Raw genomic sequence first — 22,830 nt, 5'->3', positions numbered from 1 at the left:
TATGTGCCAGAGAATTTTACCATAAAAATCAAAAACACAGTGCCCTGTGTGTCCTCCTTGGTGCATTATCTTGCTGTGCTGGCGAGATACAGTTCAATGCCGGGGAAGTTCCAGAACCCACTAAAATATGAGAAAGTGAAGGACAGCCCAATCTACCACTTCACCAAGTTTAGAATGAACTACAAAGTGGTGATGTTTGTTCTAAATGGTGACATTTTTGTTTCCTTTGCATTGTTGTTTTGTAATTTAGTGTTTATTGTTGTGGTTGTTGATATGAGGGCAGATGAGGTGCAAATGATCTGGAGATCAGTCCTTGAAGAGTATAGTGACTGAAATCAGGAGAGGCCTGTGCAAAGGGTGGCAGGCAACCTGTATCTCAGACAGGGTGCGTCAACCAGTTCCACCCTTGCTCCTCCCCAAATACATCAGAGCCTTTAGACACACCAAGAAAGGACTGAAAAAGAGAACATAGTCCTTTGCAATTAGGTATAATTTTTTTTTCTAGAAAACATCTCACTCTATATTTTAGTAAATGCATTAAGAGAAAACAGGAACCCATCTAATCTTTGAACCGGAATTATCTTCGAATGAATCTTTAGCAAGATGTTCATAACCCATCACATTCTGGCCCCTATATTCCTTTTAAGGTCTGTCTTCTACCACCACCTTCAAGTTTACTCTTTACTTCTGTCGTGCCAAATTGCTTGTTTTTACAAGTTAGGAGGTTCTTTATTGCCTCTGTGCTTGTGCACTTGCTGTCTCCTCTACCTGAAAATATCACTTTCTCTAGGAAGTCTTCCCTGATTTTCCCATGAGGAACTAAATGTGCTGCTTTGCCTCTATGCTGTCAAAGCACCATGTCCATGCTTCTGTATAGTATTTATCACAATACTATGCTACTAGCTCTCCACCAGATGACAATCTCTAAAACAAAGACTGTTCTCTTCATATCCTTATCCATTCTCAGGCTCTAGCACTATGACCTGGGCATGCTTAATAAATGTTAATGGGATGAATGGAAAGATGGGTGAATGAGTATAAAAACATAACTCTAAGGTAGAAAATTCACATGTCAAGGCATAGAATTTTTAGGGGAAATTGTGAATTAGCATTCTCAAATATAATTACACTCTCTGAAACAGAAATCTAGTAACTGGCTGTCTTGCTCAGAATGGTTCCCATCTTCTCTTTTTCTTTTTCTTTATTATCAACAACTGCAAAAACAGACACGACTGTGAGAAAAAAAGATCCAATTACACTCTGTAAAGCATTAAGCTCTAGCAAAATGGAATCACGATTTTTTTTAAAACTTCTGACCATAATAGGAGAAACACAGCCAATTCTCCTTAAATGAAAAATGATATTTCATGGTTTCTAAAGCTCAGGCTTTGAAGTTGAGGGAATTCTTAAAAAGCAACTATCTTAGATCTTTCAACATATTTGGAGACAGAGAGAGAAACATGTGTGTCAACACCTGAGTACCCTAACTGACCTCACACTGGCCTCTCGAACCTGAGAGAAAGTCAGAGCACGAGTCTTTAGGAAATCTTTCGCTATCGTGGTCCCCTGGGAATTCAACAAAGGCCACCAGCTCCAAGTCCCAACTGACAGGCTTAGAATTCTCAGTTGCTGCTCATTTGTGCGAGAGAGAAGTTCGTGTCATCTGGACAAACTTTCAACTAAGCTTGGCCTGCAGCTGAGCTCTGTAACTTTCCATGGTGTAGAAGACAACACATCAGTACGTCTGGAACCCAGCTGGACAATGCTCTGAACACTAAGAGCTAACAGACAGCTGATTACAAGGGGGGAAGCACAACATACTCCTGTCCAATATCTTCTGTCCTCTAAGAAATAGTCTACAAGGAGATCCGTTTGTTTTCCAAACTCTGAAAGTGAAAAATGATCATCAAAGCCGTAAAAAGATGTGAGATTAGCTCTTTGTGCACATAAATGATCATTTCACTAAAGTACAATCAGAGCTTTTGTTTTCTAAGTTAGAAACTCAGAAGAGTATTTTGATATTTGTTCAAGATTTGGAACCTGAACTACATTAAAAGCACAATGGAAGTTTATTCTATTACGACAAGAACCAGATTTCCTAATCAAAGCAAATTGTTTGGCATTGCTCTAAAATGCTGCTATTTAGAAAAACCACTAGAGGTATCTTAATGGCAGCAATTTGGTGTGGTAATTATATGAAGGTCAGGTTGTGCTCTGCAAATCTCAAACGTTAGGAAGAGCAATAATTGCAATACATCCATCCAGTTGCATTATTTTAATTAAACAACAGGAACTGTGATACTGTCCCTGAGAAGAGCATTTAAACAATACTGCTGAACAGTTTACAGTCATTAAGACAAGATTGATATTCTCTGAGTTCAGCATTTCTTCAGATCCTCCCCTTCACTGTGATGGTTCAAGCAATAATGTATGAAATATATATTAGAAGTTTCCCTTTCCTTTGCAAACACGAAATCATTGTGGATGCCCTGTTTCTAGCAGTGTCATTTGTTTTGAATACACAAAAGAAGATTTCATTATGACAGCACAAAAGAACTCATTATTGGGGTGGAGAAAAAGAAATAACAAAAGCCTTAAGCAAACTCACCAAACTGTGGCCATTTATGATTAAGGCATAATCCCCTGTTACGGTTTCTTCTACAACTGAGTCCAGCTCCAGCGACTGCTTTTTTTCAAAAACTACATGGCCATTGGAAAAACTTCTGTTTTGTCCAAACAAATTTTCCTTTGCTTTCCTTAAAGGAGAACGGAGGAAGGCAAATCATAACAATGTATACGGAGCATACCTATTTACTCTAAGGAGAGGCTAGCCTAGAGGTAAATTCATTTCGTCACTATTCAGACAGGCTGCTTGCTTGAGATTCAGTTTCAGTAAGCTAGCTGGAAGATTCGTTGTGATGGGGGATACCATAGCAAATTTGCAGATTCCAGGAAGTAGGAGGGTAAACACAAGGAAAACAGAATCATCTTGAACGTTTTAAATTACCTTAAAGCTAAATCATCATCGTGGGCTGGGTTGGAACCAGGGCTCTTGATAAATTCGATATATAAGGTTACCTGAGCTTCATGGACTTAAGAACCACTGATCTGGCACATGATATTGTTAAGTAATGGAAAGGGAAAGACTGAAGACAACTGATGAAATCTTCTAGGAATTCCAGGAAATTCTGTACATAAATTAATCAACTTGTAGAGCAATGTAATACAATCCCACTTAAAACGGCAGCCTTCTGAGAAACACATCTTTTAGAAATTTGACAATAAAAACAAATAATGGCATTTACTGAATTAGCATAGTCATTATAATATAGTGGGATATTTTAGGTGAAAATTGTACTCATTAGCTCCAACAATAGAGTAAGTCTTCTGAGAAAGGAGCTACAGACACCAAAGTGTCGAGGGCAGTTCCAAATAGAAACTCCCTCCAGTGCCCTAGATCTCATCAGCACTAGAATAATCCTGCCCACATCCATCGCTGCTGTTTAAGAGGAAGACTGTATGGTGACTTAATACTCTTCCTTAGAAGTGGCACTTTATTCTTCCCTTCAAAATGGAAAGACAATGCCTTTAAAGGGAGGAAAATTTCCTCTCAGAATACCTTAAATAACAGGCTTTGAAGTAACACAGGGTGAGGGGACATGACTGCTAGAAATTTCAGTCACAACCAGGGAGCCACACAGTAGGCGCTCCCAAAGATGAGTGGCAAAGCCAGACACCAACACTTTGGGCCACAACATGCATGTGCAAAATGAGCACCCAGGGCAGAGTGGGGAGTGAGAGGCCAGAAAATGGGTATTTTGTCTTAGAGCGAAATGAAATGATCCCCCAAAGGCTCATCCTATGTTAAAAAAAAAAAAAAAAAATTTACTTATGGTTGTGTTTTTTTTGTTTGTTTTGTTTTTTGCTGTGGCTCCTCTGAAGGAAGAGAATGTTCACATTATAAAAACAACCATTTTAGCCCTCAGCTTTCTAATTATTTGAAAATGTACCACTAATTGTTTACAAGTTAAATTGAAACACACACACATACACACACACACACACACCTTCTAGCTCAACATCTCCTTCTGCTGTTCAAGATCAAAATCACAGCCTGCATTTAGGAACACGAGGAATCCTGAGGTTACATGCCCTTGGCTCCAGGGGTGACATTCTATGTTTTTAGCAATCAGAATGTTTTTAGTTTGCAGAATGAATGAAAATGATTAATAGAGTCAGAGCGCTATGTGTGAAATTTAGGGAGTTAGGGTGGGGAGAGTGAGGGAGGAGTAGACATGAAAAATCATTGCTTTAAGTGGGAGACACAGGACTTTTGCATCAGATAAGCATGTAAGGGAATCCTCCTCACCATCATGAAAATTTACAGTCCCAGGTAATGAAGAAAGCAAGAGAGACAAGTTGCTCTGAAACAAACATATTTCTCTGACAGGTTTGCAGAGTTCATGAATTAGGTCCTCAGAAAGTACCAAAGGGCCAATATCTCCTGAGGTCTCCTTTTTAGTTAAGTTCTCATTTGCTTTATTAATGAGTCAAACTCTTGTTTTCCCCCCAGAGAATGAAAACATTCCAAAGAAGGGTGAAGTTCATGAAAGTATTGGCTGAAATTCTATTTACTTAGGATTTTTTTCTCCTAAACTGTCTTCCTAACATCTCACATGATCCCTTTTCCAGGCAGAAAAGGGAGAGTGTTTCTGGCCCTGCTTAAATTCCTACTGCACTCCCTCTGCAGAGCCTCCGTTTGCCCATGCTCTATCGCTGTCATTTCTTTTTCTTCCCAGAACTTAGCTCTTTAAACACTAGCTAGTTCTCACAAAGCAATTTATTAGGAGGAGAAAAGTGACACATAACTCCCTTCAAGGAATATGAACTATACAATGAACACACAATGCTTTACCACAGAATACAAGTTACAAATGCTAAAACAAAAAGAGTGCCTGTTTTTTCCAAGCTCTGTAATGAAGGGCAGTCTGTTACAATGCTGGCATACACAAACGCATTAATGTCTGAGAACGACCTTGGTTGGCATTCACAGCCCCACAGCAACCACTGAAACCTCACCACAAACAGAGCAAAGCACAGTTAGGCCCATGTTGGCTTACATGCAATCTATAAAGAGATAGCAGGAAAAAGAGTCGTTTTGTCAGACTTCTTAAGGTACTCTGTATTCAAACATTAAAAGGACCTCTTAGAAAATGGATTGAAACTATGACATTGTGTTTCAGTTCAGTTCAGTTGCTCAGTCGTGTCCGACTCTTCGCGACCCCATGAATCGCAGCACGCCAGGTCTCCCCAACGTTGTGTTTAGAAGAATACAATTTTGACTTTGACATGAACACTGGACTTGAAACCTGGAGATCTGGCTTCAGCCCCAAGGTCTGCCTCTGACATGTCATATGCCCACAGCTGAGTTAGCTGACCTCTAGCCACTTGATTAGTCAGTCACAGACCCATGGGAGAACCCAGGTGTTCAGATTTCTAGTCCTCTGTCTACTATATCAAAAAGCTTACATAGTTAGCCACAGGCTGCCTCTAGGCTGGGACAAAGACAATGCTAGAGCAGCAGCTAAGGGACAACATTATCCTGCCAACCAAAGAGAAAGTACATGAAATTTTGACATCAAGCCCCAGTTTCATCCCTTATTAATTTGACCTGTAAAATACTCAACCCCTGAACCAGTATCTTTATTAAAATCTAGGTGAATGGTACCAGTCAATCACACTTGTTGATACCGTTACAAACACTTGGGCAGCTCTACCAGGCTGTACTAGGAGATCTCCAGTATTAAGTGCTCTAAAATTTTACAATTTACGATAGAAACTAAACATACTAAAACACTTTGCCAGGGGACTAGAAATTGGGAATTAGGAACAAGGGGCATTTTGTTTGGCCTGCATAATGTTTAAAAAGAGTCTATATGAATTTATGGACAACATGATGTTCACTTTCACCAAACCCCCAGCCACTAATGCCTTGTACAGTCGAGATCACACAACCACCATCACCTTTCTGACCCTGGACCCATTTGCTTCTAAGACCCCTCCCCATTCAAACAATAACTTTCCACCAAATAGGTATATAAAAAATTGCAATACGCATGTTGTTGATTAAAGAGGAAACATCAGTTCCTAGGTACATCACTGCAACACTACTCAGAAGCAATAGAGTCTCTTCATGACTTAGTTAATTTTTCTAATAAAATATGTGATCAGTGAAACAAAAACGGAACATGGATTTGGTTTGCTTGTAGGCCCAAGCAAACTTAAATCCTCAGTCTGCTTTTCTTTGGGCAGAAGACATATGTATTGGTAAAATGTAATCAGTGTAGTAATCTTCAAAGCAACCTTAACAGGGTTTAACTGTAGATTTCTGGACAAGCTCTTAATACTAAAGCAGCTGTGGCAGCCAACTTAACCCAGGACTCAATGTGCTTAAACATTTTCATGACATTAAAATTGAAAATTTTATGTGACATTAAACTGGAAGCAAACATCTTCATGATATGCATGAAAATACATCACTGTTTTTGAAATAATTGAAACACATTTGATGGGTTTAAATATGAGTATTTTAGGTCATTTTCCCTCAAGAGCTACCATCACTTAGATCAGTGGTCCCCAACCTTTCTGGTACCAGGGACTGATTTCATGGAAGATAATTTTTCCACAGCCTGGGAATGCGGGGGAGGGATGGTTTCAGGATGATTCAAGTACATTACATTTATTGTGCACTTTACTTCTAATCTAATGCTGCCACTGATCTGATAGGAGATACCAGTTCATGGCCTGGAGGTTGGGAACCTCTGACTTAGATCCTGTACTTCTGATACACTTTTTAAAATATTTTTGCATGAACTCCCACTGAACTGAAACATGTAACGTAGGAAAACTGAGTGGTGTAAATTTATAATTTCAATATTCCATCCCTAAAACCCTGGGTTAGATATAAGAAGCCAAGATTAGGATTGTAGAGAGAACCTCCAGTAATAACTTTTCTTGGATGTTCTTTTCCCCCCTAATAAAAGAAAATGCATACTATAAATACATTGATTCTTCTCACGCAGAATTTTCTACTATGTACTGCCTCTCTGGGTAATCTCCAAATCTTGGTTGAAATAAATATTATTTGCCAGCAAGTTAAGAAAAGTGGCCTCAAGAGTCCTGAAATACTTAGTCTAGATGGAAAATGTTTTTCTCCTCTGAATATATTGTTCTTCTCAGATGATCTTTCGGCTTACTGTATGAATACTGCTACAACTTCATTAACACAAAATGCCAGAAATAAGAAAGCAAACATGACCCATAATTCTGGATGACCAGAGAGAACCACATGAAGGGGTAGGTGGATAGGTATGGATATAGATATATGTAGTGTTTTATACACATACATATATACTTATATACACATATATGCCTTTTTAGAAAAATGGATCATGTTATGCATGATGTTTCATAATCTCACTTTTCACTTATCATAGACATCTTCCTATGTCAAAAAACACATAATTACTTTTAAGACTGTATGGTATCTCATCACATCTATATATCATACAAATTAACAAAATTCTGGTAGCTGGGTGTTTGAGCAATTTCCAATCTTCTATTATCATAATTGATGCCGCAATATCTATGTACGTATGCATATAAACACGCATGCACACACTACATACACTTGTCCATTTCTTATCTAAAGGGCAATTCCTCGAGGTAAAAACCACTGGGTCAAAACTGTACACATATATAATTTTGAAATATATTGCTAGTTCACCCTCTAGAAAGTTTCTACCAACTTACGCTCCTGACGGTATATAAGAATTCACATTTCTTCACATTCCTTCCACATCACTACAGTTATGTCACCCACTTAGTCAACCACACGTACCTAAATAAAATCTTGAGGGATTAATTTCGGTTCCCCACCCCTTCTGCAATCACCACTGCTACCACAGACGACCCTCTCTGTTTACTCAGAAACATACCTTGCCTCAGGAGGATATGACAGAGCCAAACACAGAGAAAACAAGACTCAATATCTTGTTTTCTGAGTATGAAAAGACTCTTGAAACTCAAAGCAGAATTGCCATCCTGAATTCCAGCAATCTGGAATTCTAATAATTGGGCTTTTTGAAAGGGAAGAGAAGAGTTTCTTCAAGTGTCAAAAAATTAATCCTTAAACGAATCAGAGCATAAAATGTTGCCCGAAGCGACAGACTGGGAAGAAAAAAAAAAAAGACTCCTAGCCTAAAGGAGAGAGACTGAAGAGGAGATTAGATGCTCATGAATCAATCATTAAAAGAAGCCGAGGTGCTGCTCCCACTCTGGCCCAGGAGTGGTAGCTTTGGGGAATCTCAGTGGGCAGCAGTAGTCACTGAAGCATGGTCACACGGAGGGGAGCAGAAGAAAGGGATTTCAGGAACAGAGGCACCATGTGAGACCACTTCTCAGACACAGAGAAGCGAGGAAAAACCCCTGGACGCCCAAGTTTCCCCAGGAGGACGTGGAAGTCAGCCTGCAGGGAGAAGGAAGTGGGAAGTGCCAGATGCCAGCGGGCTAGATGCTGAGCCTCAGTGACAGGAAGGCAATAGCACAGCCTAGCCTTGAGCCAAATGCACACAGTGCCTAATTTAATTGTTCTGTCATCAGGCAGAAAAGGGTTCAAATCTAGTTTTAGAAAATTTTATGAGTTTCTGTTCTTGCCCAGCTCAGTATAATCCAGGCTGTGAAGTCAGACAAGCTAGAAATGACAGAGCCTCCTTCTTCTTCCTTCACATCAAATAAAATTTTGAGTCCTATCCATTATACCTCCAAAACAGCTGTTAATTTCATTCCACTCTTTCCTTCCCCATCCTTACAACCTCACTGCCTTAGTTTAACCCTCAACATTCCCAAACTTGAGTATTCCAACAGCTTCGTAAGGCATCTCTCCATACCATTCATTTTTTCCGTCAAACATACTTCATCTATCCTGTCACTCAAGCGTTATTTCCAAACTGTAAAATTGGATTTGTCTCTCTTCTGCTTAGAAGTCCTCCATATCCATCCAATACCTTCAAGATAAAGTATATTCACTTCTGTTTATCACTCAAACACCACTTTTATCTCTGAAAAATTGTCCCCACTCATAACTCTATGCTACACTCTAACTACAACTTAACATGGTTCCTGAAACACAACATGGTGTCTTTCTCATCTGCATGCCTTTGTGTATGCTATTCCATCACCCTGCAATACTGTTATCCAAGGTAATCAACAAATGAAGAAGATTCATAAAATGTGTAATGCATGTCAGCATATTGTTTTCAGTATCTTAAGGTTAATGAAAAGTGTAGTTTTTCTATGATGAGAATGCAAAGACTCTCTAGTTCTTTAAAGCTTTGTTTTACTTTCAGCTACTTTATATCAACCTGGTATAGAAAACCACTATATCACAATGGTTAGAAGCCATAACTGAAGATTACATGTGTCTTTGCCAAATAAAAATTAGAAAATCTAATTGTTACTGATATAATTTTATCATTATTATTTATATGATCTTAATAATAGACTCCAAAGTTTATTGGAAAAATATTTTTTTTAATTAATCCTTGTTGGTTGAAAGACTGGGAACAATGGCTAAGGAAAGAGGGCAGGAGGAAGGAAGTGGAAAGACAGGAGGGAAGGCAAGAAGGATGCTCAATGAATGGTCATAAAGCCTTAAGCTCTTATATTAATCCCTCAAATAAAATCATTTATAGGGTTGGTATTTGCATATTTTCCCATTTTACAAATGAGGAAAACAAACATAAAGGTTGAATAGTGTATCAAAAATCATTTAGCCAGCCAGAGCACAGACACAAGATTCCAACATGGCTCAAGTCAACATAGATTCTGTACTTTTCCCCTTATGCTGGCTGTCTCTCCCTGAAATCCATTCTGCTGTAGTTGCCAACCTGGTGTCTGACCTCAAGGGAAGCAACCAGACGCTTCAACAACTGCATTTTTTATATTAATTATTTACAGAGTAAGAGTACTCTGTAATGTGGCAAGTGAATGGGTGCGCAGGCTCTGGGGCCATGCTGCCTAGACTCAGCCCCATCTAAACCACGGACTAGCCATAAAACTTTGAGCACACTATTTACCCTTTGTGTGTCTCACCTGCTAACTGCAAAACAAGGATAATGGTGATGTCTTTCACTGGGTTGCTTTGAGAATGAAATGAGAGAATACATGCCTACTGTTTATTACAGTGTCCAAGGCACTGTCTCAAGTTCAGTCACTCAGTTGTGTCTGACTCTTTGTGAACCCACGGACTGCAGCACGCCAGTCTTCCCTCTCTATCACCATCTCCTGGAGGCTGCTCAAGCTCATGTCCATCGAGTCAGTGATGCCATGCAGCCATCTCATCCTCTGTCATCCCCTTCTCCTCCGGCCTTCAGTTTTTCCCAGCATCAGGGTCTTTTCCAATAAGTCAGTTCTCTGCATCAGGTGGCCAAAGTATTGGAGTTTCAGCTTCAGCATCAGTCCTTCCAATGAATAGTCAGGACTGATTTCCTTTAGGATTGACTGGTTTGATCTCCTTGCAGTCCAAGGGACTCTCAAGAGTCTTCTCCAACACCACAATTCAAAAGCATCCATTCTTTGGCACTCAGCTTTCTTTATAGTCCAGCTCTCACATCCATGCATGACTGTTAGAAAAACCAGAGCTTTGACTAGATGGACCTTTGTTGGCAAAGTAATGTCTCTGCTTTTTAATATGCTGTCTAGGTTAGTCATAGCTTTTCTTCCAAGGAGTAAGCATCTTTTAATTTCATGGCTGCAATCACCACCTGCAGTGATTTTGGAGCCAAAGAAAATAAAGTCTGTCACTGTTTCCATTGTTTCTCCATCTATTTGCCATGAAGTGATGGGACCAGATGACATGATCTTAGTTTTCTGAATGTTGAGTTTTAAGCCAACTTTTTCACTCTCCTCTTTTACTTTCATCCATATAGTCAAAGCTATGATTTTTTCCAGTAGTCATATATGGATGTGAAAGATGAACCATAAAGAAGGCTGAGGACCAAAGAACTGACTCTTTCAAACTGTGTTGCTAAAGAAGACTCTTGAGAGTCCCCTGGACTGCAAGGAGATCAAATCAGTCAATTCTAAAGGAAATCAACCCTGATTATTCAATGGAAGGACTGATGCTGAAGCTCAGTCCTGAGCCACCTGATGTGAAGAGTCAGCTTATTGGAAAAGATCCTGATGCTGGGAAAGACTGAGGGCAGGAGGAAAGGAGGCGACAGAGGATAAGACAGTTGGATGGCATCACCAACTCAATGAACATGAATTTGAGGAAACTGCAGGACAGTGAAAGACAGGGAAGCCTGGCATGCTGCAGTCCATGGGGTCGCAAAGAGTAGGACAGGACTTAGTGACTCAACAACAATTATTAAATAAATTATTAATTTTCCCAATAATTAAACTTATAGAAATAATAATAATAAAATTATATCAGTAATAATTAGATTTTCCAACTTTTACTTGTCAAATACATATGCGGTCTCCAGTCATACCTTCTAATGAGTATGATATAGACATTTTCTACAGTGAGTAAGACAGTATAAAAATGTTGGGAGATTTGATCTACAAGTATTAAGTGGCAGTGCTGACAATTTAGACTTCCTTTCTTTTCAAGGTTCAGGAACAAAGGTTAAATGATGGAGAGACAGTAAGGAAGCTCACGGTGCCCCACTGTTGTGTTGAGTGAGCTGTGTTGAATGGGCTGTGTTAGCTCCCTCAGGACTGGAGCAAGTGGCAAGTCATTGGCCTCTAAGCCATTTGGTCAGACCCCAAATGGACTGGGTTTAGAGAAAGCAAAACTAGTTATAAGAATGAACTTTCTAAAGTTCTGGGGAAATAATTAGGCAGACTCTTTCTCAACTCTCAGATTTTCCTTTCCCCTCCTTCCCTCCTACCTTTCTCCTCCTTTCCTCTTTAACACTCACCTGAGTTCTTCTCTGACCTCCGCAGCTGTGTTCCCTGCTATGATGAACACATCATTCATGTCATCAGTCAGCATGTTGCAGGCATAGCCAATATTAATGGCAGTTTCTGATACAAAAGAAAGCCCATTTCAGTTAGAACATTACTTAATAAGATAAGTATCTTTTTCATAAGAGTTTTGAGGCCTTTCCATATTTCCTTAAGGCTTACAGACCTCCTTAACTTCAGAGAGAGTATGATTAGTAATAAAATAAATACACGAGATCGAGGAAGAAACTTAAAAGTTTGCTAAATCCACAAAAAAAATACCAACATCTAAGAATCCTCAACATTCTCATCTAGTTTTTAAAAAAACTTTTTGATTTCCAAAAGGAGTACTCATGAAAAGATCACAAGATCTTGTGATATAGTAAGATGGACAGGTAGGCCTGGCGTGCTGCGGTTCATGGATCACAAAGAATCGGACACAACTGAGCGACTGAACTGAACGGATACATTTAAAAAATTTTACCAGAAGTCTTGAATACTGTCTTTGCAAGGCTGAAATACTAAGCTATTATTCAATCTAATAGACAAATTGAAAACTCCCCAAATGTTCAGTTGAACAGCAAAAAAAAAAAATGATCTTTTAAGTTTTTTAAATTCTCCCACATGCAACATTGCCATATTTCCATTAAGTGAATAGAAATTTGGAATTTGAATAGCACCTCAAAAACAAACCAGGACTGCTGCAACTAGATAACTAGAGTATTACATGATATTGACCAATCCTACCTCTAATTTTGTATAAGTAGAGCCTAAGATAGTTAAGTACCCCTTCCATCTTCAATACAATCATTCAATTTTAATTTTATTGAGTTGTTAGACTCTTGTGAATTCTATGGAGTCATTAGATTTGTCCTAAATTAAGGAAGACAACTGATAAAACTTCAGCATATCCTTTGTAGAAACCACAGAAAGTAAAGTTAAATAGTAAACTTATGAGTATTCATAACTAATTGAACGGCTGTACCCACTGATCAACATCAAACTCTAGGAAGTCTCTAACAGCACAGAGCTCGACTCTCTGTTTTACATTTTGTAGTCAGTGACTTGAGTAAACATACAGAGAACTGATTTATCAGGTCTGCAAATCCTCCAGTGTTCTAAAAAGTAACTAACAGGTAAATAGAATCTTAAAAACATGTGTGCCAGTTAACTGAATATTTCTGGTCTACTGATGGCCAAGTAGAAAATCATTTTTGTTTTTACTGCTAGCAATAGACCCAAACTGTATTGATTCCCTTTTCTTTCCTAGGAAACATGGTATTCTGAATCTAATGACTCTTTCTCTGATGACTTGGAGTTTCATTATGCCTGAAAGTGGGTCAGCTCTTCATGTCCAACTGCATGGGCAATCTAGGAATTCAGCCAGGCTACACCTGTACAGTTGTGGTGGCTGTTAAAATACTTTCATACCAGTTGATAAAAAGCTGCTTCCTTGAGTCTCACCTACCCCTCCTCGAAGATTCCCAAACCTCCCTACCAAGAAGAAACTAAAGAAGTAATGCTGAAGTCTCCAATGTCCTGCTTCAGAGCTCTGCCACTCTGTGTTCTAAACTGGGATCACTGCACATACAAACCAACAGTTAAACATTTTAATACCATTGCTGCCTATTAATATAACTATTATTATTAAAAAGTATTTGAACTGAAACTCAACTGACTCCAGGGTGTACTACAGAAGATATTTGGTTCAGTTCAGTTCAGTCACTCAGTCGTGTCCGACTCTTTGCGACCCCATGAACCACAGCATGCCAGGCCACCCTGTCCATCACCAACTCCCAGAGTTTACTCAAACTCATGTCCATTGAGTCAGTGATGCCATCCAACCATCTCATCCTTTGTCGTCCCCTTCTCCTCCCGCTTTCAATCTTTCCCAGCATCAGGATCTTTTCCAATGAGTCAACTCTTCGCATGAGGTGGCCAAAGTCTTGGAGTTTCAGCTTCAGCATCAGTCCTTCCAATGAACACCCAGGATTCATCTCCTTCAGGATGGACTGGTTGGATCTCCTTGCAGTCCAAGGGACTCTCAAGAGTCATCTCCAACACCATAGTCCAAAAGCATCAATTTTTCGGCACTCAGCTTTCTTCACAGTCCAACTCTCACATCCATATATGACCACTGGAAAGATCATAGCCTTGACTAGATGGACCTTTGTTGGCAAAGTAATGTCTCTGTTTTTTAAGATGCTGTCTAGGTTGGTCATATCTTTCCTCCTAAGGAGCAAGCATCTTTTAATTTCATGGCTGCAATCACCATCCACAGTGATTTTGCAGCCTAAAAAAATAGTCTGACACTGTTTCCTGATTTTGCAGCCTAAAAAAATAGTCTGACACTGTTTCCCCATCTATTTGCCATGAAGTGATGAAACTGGATGCCATGATCTTAGTTTTCTGAATGTTGAGCTTTAAGCCAACGTTTTCACTCTCCTCTTTTACTTTCATCAAGAGGTTCTTTAGTTCTTCTTCACTTTCTGCCATAAGGGTGGTGTCATCTGCATATCTGAGCTTATTGATATTTCTCCCAGCAATCTTGATTCCAGCTTGTGCTTCCTCCAGCCCAGCATTTCTCATGATTTACTCTGCATATAAGTTAAATAAGCAGGGTGACAACATACAGCCTTGACACACTCCTTTTCCTATTTGGAACCAGTCTGTTGTTCCATGTCCAGTTCTAACTGTTGCTTCCTGACTTGCATACAGATTTCTCAAGAGGCAGGTCAGGTGGTCTGGTATTCCCATCTCTGGAAGAATTTTCCAGTTTATTGTGATCCACACAGTCAAAGGCTTGCATAGTCAACAAAGCAGAAATAGATGTTTTTCTGGAACTCTCTTGCTTTTTCAATGATCCAGCGGATGTTGGCAATTTGATCTCTGGTTCCTCTGGCTTTTCTAAAACCAGCTTGAACATCTGGAAGTTCACGATTCACGTATTGCTGAAGCCTGGCTTGAAGAATTTTAAGCATTACTAGCATGGAAGATGAGTGCAATTGTGCGGTAGTTTGAACATTCTTATATCTTTCCTGGTGGCTCAGACAGTAAAGCATCTGCCTACAATGCGGGAACCCGGGTTCAATCCCTGGGTCAGGAAGATCATCTGGAGAAGGAAATGACAACCCACTCCAGTACTCTTGCCCGGAAAATCCCATGGACGGAGGAGCCTGGTAGGCTACAGTCGATGAGGTTGCAAAGAGTCGGACACGAATGAGCAACTTCACTTCACTTCACTTCACTTTGAGCATTCTTTGGCACTGCCTTTCTTTGGGATTGGAATGAAAATTGACCTTTTCCAGTCCTGTGGTCACTGGTGAGTTTTCCAAATTTGCTGGAATATTGAGTGCAGCACTTTCACAGCATCATCTTTCAGGATTTGAAATAGCTCAACTGGAATTCCATCACCTCCATTAGCTTTGTTCATAGTGATGCTTCCTAAGGCCCACTTAACTTCACATTCCAGGATGTCTGGCTCTAGGTGAGTGATCACACCATCATTATTATCTGGGTCCTGAAGATATTTTTTGTACAGTTCTTCTGTGTATTCTTGCTACCTCTTCTTAATATCTTCTGTTTCTGTTAGGTCCATACCATTTCAGTCCTTCATTGAGCCCATCTTTGCATAAAATGTTCCCTTGGTATCTCTGATTTTCTTGAAGAGATCTCTAGTCTTTCCCATTCTATTATTTTCCTCTATTTCTTTGAATTGATCATTGAGGAAGGCTTTCTTATCTCTCCTTGCTATTCTTTGGAACTCTGTATTCAAATGGGTATATCTTTCCTTTTCCCCTTTGCTTTTCGTTTCCCTTCTTTTCACAGCTATTTGTAAGGCTTTCTCAGACAGCCATTTTGCTTTTTTGCATTTCTTTTTCTTGGGGATGGTCTTGATTCCTATCTACTGTACAAGTCATGAACCTCTGTCCATAGTTCATCAGCCACTCTGTCTATCAGATCTAGTCCCTTAGATCTATTTCTCACTTCCACTGCATATTCATAAGGGATTTGATTTAGGTCATACCTGAATGTTCTAGTGGTTTTCTTCACTTTCTTCAATTTCAGTCTGAATTTGGCAATAAGTTTGGTTAGTTTGATAGTAAATTCTTGTTATATATTAGCATTCCTTTTTGTATTTTGAGCTCTTTCCTAAGTGGAGTACTGGGCAAATGTCTCATTAAATAAGCTTCCTGGTTCATTAAAATTTTACCACAAAAATGATCATTCTCTTTTCTAAACATCATCATCTATTTTCAAATTACCTTGTTTGTCTCCTGTTAGGACCCAGATCTTAATATTGGCTAGTGATAAGCTTGTAACTGTTTCAATCACACCGTCTTGTAACTTGTCTTCTACAGCAGTGGCACCTAGTAGCTTCAATGAAAAACAGAGAATACCTTATGTTAATGCATGCATATAAAACCCATAACATCTATGGCTTTTAATCACAGAGTTTAGAGGTCGAAGGACATAAAGATGGAAATTAGGATGTGTTGATATAGCAAGTATCCCTTATGTACAGAGGTGGGCTGGGAAAACCCCCAGAAGAAGGTTCCCTAATCCAGGCAACCGGTGGGCATGCCAATTAGTGCAGAGATCCTAGAAGTTAGAATTTACATGAGGGATATGACATGCTCAGATAAAACATTAGCATAAATGATCAGAAGCCATTTGGACTTGTAAGGCCTCAAGAATCCCTCAGGTATATCAAAGGAAAGCCCTCATCTCTGAGTCAGGACCTCAAAATAAAAAGTAGAACCATTCTCTTCAATGAACAAACCATCAGATGTCGTGAACTAAAAAGTGAAGGTTCTTGTGCAATATTTCATCCAAAGATGATCAAGCTGTGATCCCTAGTACGTCACAACAGCTAAACAGTCTGGCCACTGGGACCCTAAGGAAGAGTGGTTTCTAGAATAAATCATGCTCTGGAGAGTACAGATATCATCAGCATCTCATGGGTCTAGGTTGGTTTACAGCTGGATCCCCACTCTTCACAGCAAGTTTCCCTGTTCTAAAAAGGTTGGTCACACAGCATGGAGGAAGAAAAAACACAACATCAAACAAAACATGACATACCAGAGGCTGACAAAGAATAGGGAGTCTACTATCTTCTAATCTTGGGGGACTTCCAATGGCATAAGCTACTGCTAACTGAAATAATCCTCTGGCCACATATGGCAAGCTCAAAGCCAACGTATAAAGCATGATTCAAAGTTTGAAAGAGTAACATCTGCTGTGTGCAAGATGATTTAGCCAGTGGATTATTCCTTTGCTAGATCTCTAAACACATACTACCCCTTGTGTAAACACAAACCATCATGCTTCTAAATGCATACCATCAAATCCCTTTCAATTTCTTCATACAGCCCTGCTATCCGTTCATCCCTCTCATCTGTGGCGGTGTTTGCATCTTCAAGCATCTTATGCCACTCTCTGAAGTATTTGTCATCCAGATCTCTGTATGCGATGGCCAAGGTTCGAAGGCCTTCTCCTGCAAATTCCTGCCAGGGCAGACAGAGACCTTGGAACCATCCCAAAACAATAATCACAACAATAAAACAACAAAAATAATGAGTAAGAAGTTATGCACTCAAATTCATTTTAGCCCAAGAGCACAATTTAGTCCTCTTGACTCCAACTTTTTAGTCCCCTTGGAAAGGGGAGATATTTTTATTTTGTATTTTATTTCAATGGGATTGAAATATTCCCCCTTAAGACTGCTGAAACACCCACTGAAGGGTCCTCTTTGAGAGGTGATCAATGGTGCGTGTGACTTGAGGTAACCATTCAAAGCAATATGCTGGTTTCTAACCTATATTCTGCCTGAAGGAAGTACTGCTAGTGATGAGAGGGGCCCAGCCTGTTTTATGGGCCATGGCCCTCGGTTTTCAGGGGAGAAGAAAGGACCCTCAGAGGAGCCATGCCTCTCAAATCAAAGGAAGGGGGCTCTCACAAGGGGCTGCAACATGACATCTCACCAAAGTGATGCTACCTTCCCCCTAATAATATAGCGATGTCTAAAACTAACTCCCTCCTACTTATGTTTATGTTTGAAGATTTCCAATAATAAAGTAAATGTATTCAATAAAGATGAATAAATAAATGTTGTGCAATAGAAATTCAAGGATATTAATTAACATTATAATAATAACTCTAGAGGAAAAGTGAGAAAGAAAGGCAGGAAAGTTAATACAAATTTTCACTTCTGGGAACCAGTACTAGAAGTGGTGGTGGTTGTTGCTCAGTCATTAAGTTGTGTCCAACTCTATGACCCTGTGGACTGCAGCCCTCCAGGCTACTCTGTCCTCCACTATCTCCCAGAATTTGCTCAAATCCATTAGAAGTTGAAGCTGACTTTTACTTTTCATCCTAAAACTTTTATAATTTTTTTTGCTGTAGTAAAGTCTAATTTTAAAAATAAAATTGCTTGAAATTTTAAAGAGATCATCAAGTCCAGTTACTTTTTAAAAATCATTTTTTTTAATAAACTATCTTCTATAGAGTTAGTATTTAATAACAGGTCAAGTTTATCAGAGGATGATACTCCTTCTTTAGTGTCTCAGTCAACTGAGAGTCTGAAATAATACCTCGAGTGCTATACCCTTCTATTATGCAAATAATTCACTAAACATAGGACAGTGGTAGTTGCTAAGTGTTTCAGACAGTCACAATAGTTAGAAACATATGTTGAATGCTTGGATAAATGCTAAAAACCTCCCACTTTGCACAGGCCTCTAGTGGCCATTTTATGGGCCTCTATACTGGAAGCAATTTTTATAGCCATTTCTGCTCCTTTGAGCATTGCCACAAAGCATGTCTTCTCTGTTGTATTCTAGCTTATGGGACAGACACAGGTTGGTGATCAGACACAAATTAAACTTTGACACACCCTAATTAGGTAAATGGAAAATCAGTGCCCACTGCGGTGAGGTGGTTTAGCCCAGAGACAGCATGAGAAAAATTATCCAAATTTATCTTATAGGCAATTGGTAGCACTTTGGATATTGCAATCACACTGTACAAGCCCTCCCTTCCAAAACCACCACTGGGTCCCCAACTGATCTGAAAATCTAGTTACTGCCTTATAATGATCTTTTGTCCTCTTAATTCCCACAAACACTTCTTTGACTTTGACTTGCAGCGCCCCTGGGCATTACCAGTGCTTTTCTCTCTGTTCTGCAGAGCAGTGAATCAACGCTAAGATGACACTACAAAAGCAGACAGATGATTTAAGTTATTTAATTAGTGCATGAAACAAGTTGAATCCTAAATGAACATTAGCAAGATCATTTCCTATCATTAAATCATTCAAAAATCAATAAATATACATTTAAAACCTCAGAATTTAGAAGTCAAAATGAATAAAGTGAAAGAAGCAAAAGCAAGTCAAATTGATACTACCTGAAAAAAAAATCTACACAGAAATATAGAAAGATCAAATCAGGTTTCCCATACTTTAGTATGAAAATCCAGGACCTTGGTGTTTGAGCAATGGCAAAATCAAATGCTTATGATTCCAATGTTGTTTTCATTAAAAAAAAAAATTTTTTTTAAAGGACCATGATGGCCTTCTGGAAGAGATTAAAAGAAAATCAAGAATGCTCTATTGGGAAGACAAAAACAATAGCTATGTTTGTAACCAATATTACCAAACCATCATTCTTTAAAGTCAGGCAGAGGTTTTTATTTGTTTGTTTTTTAAAGATTCAGGGAATGTTTTATATTAAATATAGGGCTTGGCAAAGAAAATGAACCCTCAATTGCTTTTTAAAGGAGAGAAACCAAGGAGGAAATAAGAGTTTTCAGCAGTTGCCCTTAAATTTCATATTGTGTTTAACAGAACCTCAAACAAATGTTAGAATGACCATTGAAATCTCGGGTTTTTAAATCAGATAACATTCATATTTATTCTTAGACTCTTACTCTTTTGCAAAAAGAAAACCGTATGCCGAAGATCATCCCTGCTCCCTCTGGGAAGCTTCTGGAAAGAAACTTTGCACAGTCTCAGGCTGTATGCATTTGCTAACTTCAACCCAGGGAACATTAGGGACTCATCATGATATATGACCTGAATTAAAAGACCCTTAAAGGAGAAAGTTGGCTACAAAGATTATTTTCTTCTCACCATATAAACATGACCCTAAACTATCACCTGGGTGGAGGGGAGTAGCCATAAGAGATTCCATTAGTACAAGACACAACAGAACCCAAGGGAAAGCAACTCTCCAGTTCCTCTTCACTAAAACCAGTCCAGTCACCCAGATGGAACAGTCCCTAACTGTAAGGAAGTCAGAGCAGGCTTCCCTTGGTGTCCTGAGTCATCTCCTGATCAGTGTTCAGGAGCCCATACTCAATGGCTATTTCTCATTGGCTGTGGGTTCATCCACCTTGGGAGAGACTAACCTGATGGTCAGCAAGGCGGGGGGGTGGGGGGGGGGGTCCATGTGCCTGTTTCTAAACGTTCACTGGCACTGTTTCCTGTGGAGCCATTCTCCACACACTTTCTATTTCAGAAATCAGATCACTTAGCTGATATTTTAAAAAAGAATATCTAACCACAGGAAGCTACCAAAGGGCCACCATGCTAACTTTACCACAGGGGCACTTACACTGAGATGGTCTGAAGTCAAAGTCAGAAGGTCTTCATTGGATGGATGAAGTCTTTCAAACAGAATAGTGTCTGCTCCTTTGGAATAAAGCTTTATCTGTCCTTCTGGGTTTCGAACTGAAAAGAAAGTTGGGAAAGTAGACAATAATCAATGAAATCCATCAAAATTAGACTCTCCTTGGCCTCCAGCCAGGCAATTTGGAAATGAGCATCGTGTTTTAGGCAATCATAAGATACTCAGTGCCTTTGGTTAAAAGGTCGTTACCTAAGTCACCTGACTTTACTCCTGTTAACTTAGAAATATTCCATCTACAGGAACAAGTATTTTTGTTCTGATGCATACAATCTTCCTATTTTCCTTGCTTACTATTTCTGAAGGGCTGATGCATTTAAATTTAAGCCTTCTGTATTGAGCAGAACTGAGAGCTTTGTTTGCCTGTCTCCTGATGTGAAATTCCAGACTGACTATAGGAATCAGCTACCAAATGATCACCATAGGGAATTTGAGTCATTCAAAGTCAGGGTTTAAGCATTTTTCTCAGCCCTTGCTGACATATTTCTTCACCACCTTTACTCCTTAGAAAAGCTCTTTTACTCTTAGGTCATAATCCTAGCTACAAGCACACTTCTCAGGGGGCTTTCAAAATTGAAGTTGCTATCTTCTTCCCACTAGAAGTCTGTATTAGTAGGGCTGTGTTTTAACCTGCTCCACCCAGGTTTGGGAATGATAGCCTTGACGAGGCTCCAATCCCTCATATACAATCCTCAACTTCTCCCCTGGGTGTCACACATGTTGCTGTCAGACAAATCTTTCTTTAAGCCACAGAATACGTGACCTGTTTTTGTAGGCTTGGTTTTACATCTTGGCACATACCAGGCACCTAATTATTTATTAAACAGATGAATGATATAGAAATGTATTTCTCCCCTACTACTTTCAAAGGACCAATACAATTTAGGACAACTGCTCAAGTCACAGCTTCATGGTTTGAACAGTGACCCTCACAAGCTTCACTGAGTCTAAGATTATTATATGCTTTCCACTCAGTTGTACCTTTTCTCTAAAAATAGAGTGCCTCAAAACAGATGAACATAAATATTGACTACTATTAGTTTAAGAGGATATGAGGTTCAGAGCTTGATTTAAAGGAATATAATAAATACCACAGTACAATAGTTTACTTTTCCCCATAATCTTTTTTTAATTGAAATATAGTTGATGTACTATATTATATAAGTTACAGGTGTACAATACAGTGATTCACCATTTTTAAAGGCTATACTCCATTTACAGTTACTATATATATGTGCATGCTAAGTCGCTTCAGTCCTGGCTAAACTCTTTGTGACCCCATGAACTGTAGCCCACCAGACTCCCCTGTCCATGAGAGTCTCCAGGCAAGAATACTGGAGTGGGTTGCCATGCCCTCCTCCAGGGGATCTTTCCCACCCAGGAATCAAACCTGTGTCTCCTGTAGCTCCTGCATTGCACATAGATTCTTTACCACTAAGCCAGGGGGGAAACTCAGAAGTTATTCACAATATTGTAGAAGTTATTCTACAATATTGGCTATGTTCCCTGTGCCGTACAATATATCCTAGTGGGTTACTGTATACATAATAGTTTGTATCTCTTGATGCCTTATCCTTAAAATTTCCCTCCTCCCTTTCCTCTCCCCACTGGTAACCACTAGTTTCTCCTCTATATCTGTGAATCTGCTTTTTAGTTGTAGCCACTAATTTGCTGTACTTTTTAGATTTCACATATGAAAGATATTATACAGTATTTGTCTTTCTATGTCTAACATTTCATTTAGCATAATGTCCTCCAAGTGCACCTATGTTGTTGCAAATGACAAAATTTAATTCTTTTTTATGGCTGAGCAGTATTCCATTATATATGTACACCATATCTTCTTTACGCATTCATTTGCTGATGAACACTGAGGTTGCTTCCTCTAATTTTTAATGACCCTTAGTCAACACTTGATCTAATCCAATTTAACCCAATTTCCTCCTGGCTTGAATAAATCTAATGCACCCTGGAAACTTTTGTATTGAGATTTATCTATGGGTTGTCTTCTCTTCTAAGACTCATGGTCAACTTTCATAGTTTCTAGAACTCTTGCAATTTTTCTTGTACTCTGTCTCTAATGTCCACAGTGGGGAAAATGAGAGAAAAAAAATGCAATTTATATCTATTCAAT

At 39.2% G+C, this 22,830-nt stretch overlaps 1 protein-coding gene across 4 annotated transcripts in view; it reads right to left on the bottom strand.

Moving 5' to 3' along the window:
- Positions 1–22,830, bottom strand: part of ATP8B4 (ATPase phospholipid transporting 8B4 (putative)) — a 261,581-nt gene that overhangs the window by 51,043 nt on the left and 187,708 nt on the right. For all 4 annotated transcript variants that reach the window (XM_065941225.1, XM_065941224.1, XM_065941227.1 and 1 more), the window contains exons 17-21: positions 20,625–20,740; positions 17,352–17,516; positions 16,275–16,386; positions 11,985–12,090; positions 2,609–2,756 (exon numbers count right to left, since the gene is read on the bottom strand). In XM_065941225.1, the coding sequence (XP_065797297.1) occupies positions 2,609–2,756; positions 11,985–12,090; positions 16,275–16,386; positions 17,352–17,516; positions 20,625–20,740 (647 nt within the window). The remainder of the gene's footprint in view (positions 1–2,608; positions 2,757–11,984; positions 12,091–16,274; positions 16,387–17,351; positions 17,517–20,624; positions 20,741–22,830) is intronic.

The sequence above is a fragment of the Muntiacus reevesi genome, chromosome 7 (genome assembly GCF_963930625.1).
Source record: "Muntiacus reevesi chromosome 7, mMunRee1.1, whole genome shotgun sequence".
In the NCBI taxonomy this organism is placed as follows: Eukaryota; Metazoa; Chordata; class Mammalia; order Artiodactyla; family Cervidae; genus Muntiacus; species Muntiacus reevesi.
Note: the sequence above shows the minus strand (reverse complement) of the source record. Positions and strands in the feature narration are given on the sequence as shown.